This window comes from Larimichthys crocea, chromosome I, assembly GCF_000972845.2.
Source record: "Larimichthys crocea isolate SSNF chromosome I, L_crocea_2.0, whole genome shotgun sequence".
NCBI lineage: Eukaryota > Metazoa > Chordata > Actinopteri > Sciaenidae > Larimichthys > Larimichthys crocea.
In genome coordinates, this window is record NC_040011.1 from 7,313,805 (window position 1) to 7,320,881 (window position 7,077).

General features: G+C 39.7%; 1 protein-coding gene and 1 non-coding gene across 2 annotated transcripts; both read left to right on the forward strand.

Moving 5' to 3' along the window:
- Positions 1–637: 637 nt before the first annotated feature.
- Positions 638–719, forward strand: trnas-cga (transfer RNA serine (anticodon CGA)). The gene has a single exon. It is a non-coding gene; the product is annotated as a tRNA-Ser (tRNA).
- Positions 720–1,222: 503 nt separating this feature from the next.
- nabp1a (nucleic acid binding protein 1a) lies at positions 1,223–5,295 on the forward strand. The gene is made up of 6 exons (XM_010739601.3): positions 1,223–2,214; positions 2,388–2,526; positions 2,648–2,719; positions 2,969–3,053; positions 3,251–3,320; positions 4,031–5,295. Exons 1-6 carry the CDS (start codon positions 2,121–2,123, stop codon positions 4,231–4,233), a joined length of 663 nt encoding a protein of 220 aa, XP_010737903.3. The 5' UTR covers positions 1,223–2,120; the 3' UTR covers positions 4,234–5,295.
- Positions 5,296–7,077: the final 1,782 nt, after the last annotated feature.

A 7,077-nucleotide genomic window follows, 5' to 3' on the forward strand; every position in this document is an offset into this window, starting at 1 on the left:
CTAAGTTACACAGTGCCACGTATGTGGTGCAGAGTGGGAATTGACAGACACAATTCACCTGATAACATGTCAATATAACATAATACATACATGATTTTGATGTTATTTTATGGTAGAAAGGTGACACGATGGGGCTTTAAAGAGTTGTGAACTGGCTTGAAACATGATGCACACAGAGGAAAAAACTATTGACAGCATATTTTGTATTCAGAGTAATGGATTACTTTCTGTTGAGGTATTTAGTTTCTTTTTCTCTCAGTCTATGAACACCATGAAATTGATTCAACTCCATGATAGAGAGGTCCACATTCAAAGACTGCAAAACAGTGTATTGGTGTCTACATGTTCTCAAACTATTCCAAGGAGGGTTTTTTCTCCAGTTATATATGAGCGGGCCGAGGTGTTTTCATGGTGTTTGTCTCCCTCCAATGTCCGAACTTATACCAACACCCTGAGCTTCTTCCACCACACTCTCAGCTGTCGTTATAGATGGTACGCGGTTGCAATTAGCAAGCCGAAAACGACCGATCTTCGATCCAAGTCATTTACTGAAATATGATTGTGCCATCATGCCATATTAAGTCTACTATTGTTGATATCATTAAAATGAATCCTGGATATATATAGAGTTTGTATAGTCACGGTGGCCGAGAGGTTAAGGCGTTGGACTCGAAATCCAATGGGGTTTCCCCGCACAGGTTCGAATCCTGTTCGTGACGATTTTTGTTTTGCTTCTCACGAATGGTTTCGAAAACAGAGCTAACCGAACCCAACGTATTTATAACTGACGTGCGCTACGATTGTACACTTAGTATTTGCACACATTTTGCGCTACCACTGTGAGTAAGTCCGTGTCACTCGGTCATGTTTAGTGTTAAAAGTAACAATTAGCCACGATGAGATAAAATTAACGAATAACGTGACTTTATGTACATAAGAAAAGAAAAAAAACACTATTTATCATCGTTGACTCTGAACTCTCGCGTTGTTTTGTAACTGTCATCGGTCCAAACCAACTACTTTCTTTCTTTTCTGTTAACAGGTCAGCACGTCGTCGTGCTTTTTAGTGTTGCGACTGCATTGTATTTATAAACAGAAGCCCGATAATTGTCAGTATGTGTCGACTCGATTGTATAAGAGCACACAGAAAAGAAGTTTCTACGCGTGTCCCCCTGCGCTGTGTCGGATAATGGAGCCGACCGAGTCAGATAAAAGCGGCCGGCAACAGTCGCTGACGTAGTTTTTGGGGGCATTGTTGAAGCAGAGGGAAAGCGCGTAGTCAACAGCTTGTACAGATTTTAAATAGCGTTTTGGGGGCTTTAGTATTGTTTAGCATAAATATCCAGGACCCTTAACATAAGGCTTTTCGAACACAGTTAGATATAGACACACCAGTCTTTAAAAACAAAGCATTTGGCCAGACTGCGCGCTTAGCGAAAGCTAACAGTTCCTCTCTCTGAAAAGAGGCTCACAAAGGAAATGCGGTCGAAACATTAACTGGGAATTAATCGAGGGAGACAACAACAACAAACAGTTAGCAACACAGACAATCTCTCAAGCTATTGTGTAACTTCAGGCTAGTGGAGCGGTCTCCAGTAAAACAAAAACAACAACTCTGGATTTGTTTGTCAGCTTATTAATACCATTTTATCTGATTTGTTTTTGTTTCTATAGCGCACTGCTACATCGTTACGTGCCTGTAGCGTGGCTACATTAATAGGTTAATTTACGCTATGTGAAGAATGAAGCTGCCATTATGGCGACACTCGTGAAAAGAAAGATGCACAGAGACTCACATCCTGAAACTAGGAGGAGGTAGCTCACTTAGCCTGCAGGACGAGCGAGCTAGCGTGTAGCTAAAGCTAAAAAAAACAGGCCAGTGAACTCTTACTCAGCTTTCTTCTAGTGTCACAGTGTTTGTGGTGTTTAACCTGAATGTAGACTAACTAAGCAGCTGGTCCTTGTGTCTATAAACAAGATAACCTTAGTGTTTTTTTGCAGTACGGTTCAGTTAGCATTTGGCTAACGGGCTAATGAATTAGCCGAAGCTAACGTAGAGAGACGACACACAGAGCTGCTGACTTTAACGACTAGTGGCTGCTTTTCCTCCAAACTTAAGGATGGCAGCCTCTACAACCGAGGCCGTGTTTTTGTTAAAGGATGTGAAGCCCGGCTCGAAAAATTTAAATATCGTTTTCATCGTATTGGAAATAGGTAAGTAGTTTAGACCATGACTGTGAAGCGTCCATCCACATGCCATCAACTCGTGTCTTTTCTTTCTTAAAGGGGCCAGCGGTTGTGTTAATACATAGCATGGTGACATTTACTGTAAACAAGCCTTAGCTCTAACTTAGATTTGATTTGTTTTTGTTTTTTTTTTAATTAAGGACGAGTAACCAAAACGAAAGATGGCCATGAGGTTCGCTCCTGCAAGGTGGCAGACAAGAGTGGGAGCATTGCTATCTCTGTTTGGGATGAGCTCGGCAGCCTTATTCAGCCAGGAGACATCATCAAGTTGACCAGAGGGTAGGACATTAATATTTATGACATCTACAGACAGATCGATGCATGCAAACGTGTGGTTGTTTTCCCGAGCTGCTTAGTTTAAAATCACAGTACGACTAATCTTTTGCTCTTTTTGTCACAGCTATGCATCCATATGGAAAGGCTGCCTGACCCTATACACTGGAAGAGGAGGAGATCTACAGAAGATTGGAGAGTGAGTAGCAGACCACACATCTATTTTTACTCGAGTGATCTTCTTGTCCCAGATGTAATTTCTCCTCAGGCAGCAGGCATCGTGCAAGAGCAGAGTGTGTAGTTTGCTTTAAACGAGGTTGAAGAACATCAATACACAACTTTATTCCATTATGAAAACATGTAGTCAAATAATTCAAGAGTAACCTGATCGCCTAAACTGATATTTGAATGTTGTGTTGAAACATGGGTGTTGTCTCTGTCTCTGCAGGTTCTGCATGGTGTATTCAGAAGTGCCCAACTTCAGTGAACCAAACCCAGAGCTGCTAACCCAAGGAAACCAGCAAAACAAGTCTGTGAGTAGCCGTGCACCCGCTCCCAACTTGTCATTATGGGAAATAACTGCTCGGGTGCCCATAATAATATAGTTCTGAATATTGTCATAAGCGGGGAAAAAAATCTTCTCCTCAGTCTCTTTTTAACCTGTTTAATGGTTTGATGTCAACACCAGTGGTGATAGGGTGTTAAAGGTGACCTTCTCTTCCATTTACAGGGTAAACCAGACCAGAATCAGAGGGGAAACTCTCCACCCAACCAGAATTCAGGTACACCTGCCCCACCAGGTTAGTATGTTTTCATTTATGCAAATAACCACTCCTATCACTGTCACTCACCTACAGGCCACAGCGGAGATGCTAGTTCTGTAGAATAGTTCACACTGATGGTGTCAGTACAGGAAAACTATAAATAAAAATGTGCAGCAAATTTTTGATTACACTAAGGTTGTCACAATACCAGAATTTGAAACTTGTATACAAAAATAGTGTAAAACAAACGATGCTCTAAGTGTATACTTCTTCCTACTCCTTTTTGAACATGCAGCTATAATTAAATTTGCACTGGTTAAGAGAACTTTTCAGTTGAGTTTGTGCATGTACAGGTTTGACTTGTTTTTTTTCTTCCCCCTTTTTTTTGGCTTTTACATGTTCAAAATACATTTTTAAATCAAATAACTTAAAAAATGATTAATACTTAAGAATCATAGTTTACATACATGAAACAATTCAAAGTAGTAAGGCAGAGGTTATGGTTTAGTTCCTTGCTTAAATTTGAAATGAAACATCTCAAGTTCAACTTTATTGTCAGCATTGCCATATGTACAGGACATACAGCAAGTAGTTTCCCTCATATCAAAACAAGCAAAACAAGCTATACACAAACAGATGTAAAGAGATATTAAAAGTTTGGTTGTTTATAATAAGATAAAACATTGTGTGAAAACACAATGATGACGTGACTTAAGATGCCTTTTTTTGTATTTCTCCATCCACAGGTAATGGTGCCATGCCACCATTTAACAACAACAATCCACCATCCGGTGCACCCCGCGACCCTGCTTTCGGGGGCATTGGCCGACCTAATGGTCGGACACCCGGCAACGGAGCACCTCCAGTTACAGCTGCAGGACCCCCAACAGCTTCAAAGTCTTCAGTTACCATTAGCAATGGCAGGGACCCACGGCGTGCCAAAAGATGAAATTGGGGTTACGGGGATCATGTTGGAAAACTGTGGATGTCCCCATATTCCCTTATCCCTTTTTTTTTTTCTTCAGATTAACATTTCTCCTCCTTCCCCATCACAGCCTGTCATGGCTTTCAAAAAATAACAATGAATGACATTGGGAACAACTTGCATCATTTTTATAAAGGCTAACATTGTCAGTTGTTGTTTATCATGAATAGTAGCGCACTCAGTAAGCAGCACAGAGTGATTGTGATCTACCACTTGATGCACTAGCAGGACTTCTTATATAATCAGCCTTGGTGGTTGAGTTGTGGTCAGCCTTCTCACATCACACCCTTTCCCTCTAAATCTCACTGCAAATTGCCAGTCCTGTGCCAGTGATACCTCCCCCATACACTGTCCTAAACCTCCTTCCCTATTATTGTTTTTTTTTTTTCAAGCTATACACCCTACTTGAACACTTGATGCACTTTCTTCTCTTAATTTATGTGTGGGTAAGGTTGTCATTTAAATCAGGAAAAAAACGTTTCTGCTTTTAAGTGGAAAAGGCCTTAAGTTGGTGAAAAATTAGTTGTTGGACTGAATGCACAAGCGACATTCTTCAAAGGGTCTTCTCTCTCTTAACCAAACTGTATCTGAAGTGACTCTGTGACAGGAAAGGTGTTAGTTTTGAATTTTTAATGGTAGGTAGATTGATTATTAAACTGTTTTTCATACATACATACATTCTTTTTTTTTTCTTGTTTGCCATCAAATTGTACCTTGATCAAGGTGGGACCACTTAAAAACTGGCAACGGTTCACCAAATAAATTTTACAGTAATTCTGCTGCCACATTTGGTTTTCTGTAGTTTGTTTGACAGTGACACGCATTCATAAAATGTATGTCCAGTTGGTTACAGTACACTTTAATGTTTAAACCTGCCCTGTGCAGCCATGACTATAAAAAGTTTGTTACAAGGTTGTTGTTTTTTTTTAGTGGGGCATTTAAACATTTTTCTATTGATATAAGTATCATCAGCACCCTAGTCAAACCATTACACAGTATAAAAGGGTCTATAAGCTGTCCTGCTGTGGTTTAAACTGACATTGCTGTCTTTAGAGCTCCATGCTGTCACAAAACTTCAAGCAAGCCTCCCATCAAATGTCTTTGTTTTAATTCTACAGCACCATCTAGTGCCTACAAAAGTAACTACACCTGTTAGTAAATGCTCCAAAATGTGTGCTATCTTTAGTGTTGTGCCATCTTGTCGTCTTTTTTTTCTTTTTTCTTTTTAAAGCAGGTTGTGTTGAAATCATACCTAAGCAGAAGTGGATGAACTTTTACATTTGCATTAAACTTCCTCTGCCAGTGCCATGAAAACACGTTTATACTTTTAGAAGTTGAAGGCCTTTTGCAATAAGTATTCCATTCTGAGTCAATGCATTGCATTCAATGAAACCCTGTGTTTTTTATGTCCTTTGTTGCACCAAGCACCTGAACCCTATGGCCTCAAGTTTCATTTTTAACACACACTCACTTTCTTCTTGTTCAGTGTCCAAATTGGTAGTTGTAAAGATGCTGTTCAAATATGAAGCACATTTTATATTGCGCAAAGGAGTCTGTTTAGTCTAACAAGCAGCTCTATGTTCTTTGAACATGAAGCAATCTGTCACAGTGTTTTGTGTCACTGTAAATGTAAAACCTAAAACTTGCAAAAGCCCAGTCTTAATGTTTCAGTAGACCATTTTTTTAACAGTTCCATGGGGCTCTCACACACGTTTAAACCTGCTTATGCAATTCCACTTATGAAAAATAACGCCGCACTTGTGACACTGGAAGTTGAAACACATGAGAAGTGTGGCAGGAAATGTGATGCTAGTCACTCGTGTCAACACAGATGATTGTCATGAGCTGGAAACTTCCCCTCAGCAGTGGTCAGTCATCTATATAGTCGCATCATATGGCATAACATATTTTAAATTTCACTGCATGGTAATAGAGGCCCAGGTAAAGGGTTTCAGCCTGTTGCCCTCATCGGCTGTTATAACCCACAACTAATTTCATATTTTAAAACAATATGGAAGTATTATGCATATAACATTCAGACTATATACATTTCTTAGTATTTAAACAAGGTTAAGTTAAGTTGAATCTTTATTAATCATGTTGAAGCACATGAAATTACTCCTCCGCATTTAACCCATCCAGGCTGGCACCTGTTGGAACATGCACATGCACAAGGTCACACACTCTTACACACTTAACAGCGCCCGGGGGGGTATGGTATGGTGCCTTGCTCAAGGGCACCTCGGCCGTGGCAAGGAGGTGGACTGCCACCCCACCAGCTGTCAGTTCACCAGCGAGAGCAGCAGCAGGGAACCGCCAACCTTCAGGTTATTGGACGACCCATTCTACCACTGAGCTATGCTGTTTATGAAGGATGTAAGTGTGCTGCAAAATAACAGCAGCACTGATTTCTTGAATATCTTGATTACTCCTCTGTTGTTTATAAGAACTAACAGTTTCTCTTTCGATTTTGCACATGTGACAGCACATGACACCAATGATTTAGATAATGTGGTTTGTGTTTGTTTAGGGAAAAACCCACAAAACAATGACTATTAAAAATAAATAAATTAAGAAGTGAAATCATAATGGGACTGGGAATCTAAACAAATCTGGTAATATAGTTGCAACCCGATACAAGTACTGAGGATATTGTATGACAAATTCACATGTAAAAACTAACAATAAATTAAAGTATAAAATAATTCTTTAAATAAACAAAATTAGGATTAGAGTGCCCCAACACAAATTTCCAAACACAAATGATGCCTTTTAAACTGTTGAACAAATCAAATTCTGCCTTTGTGA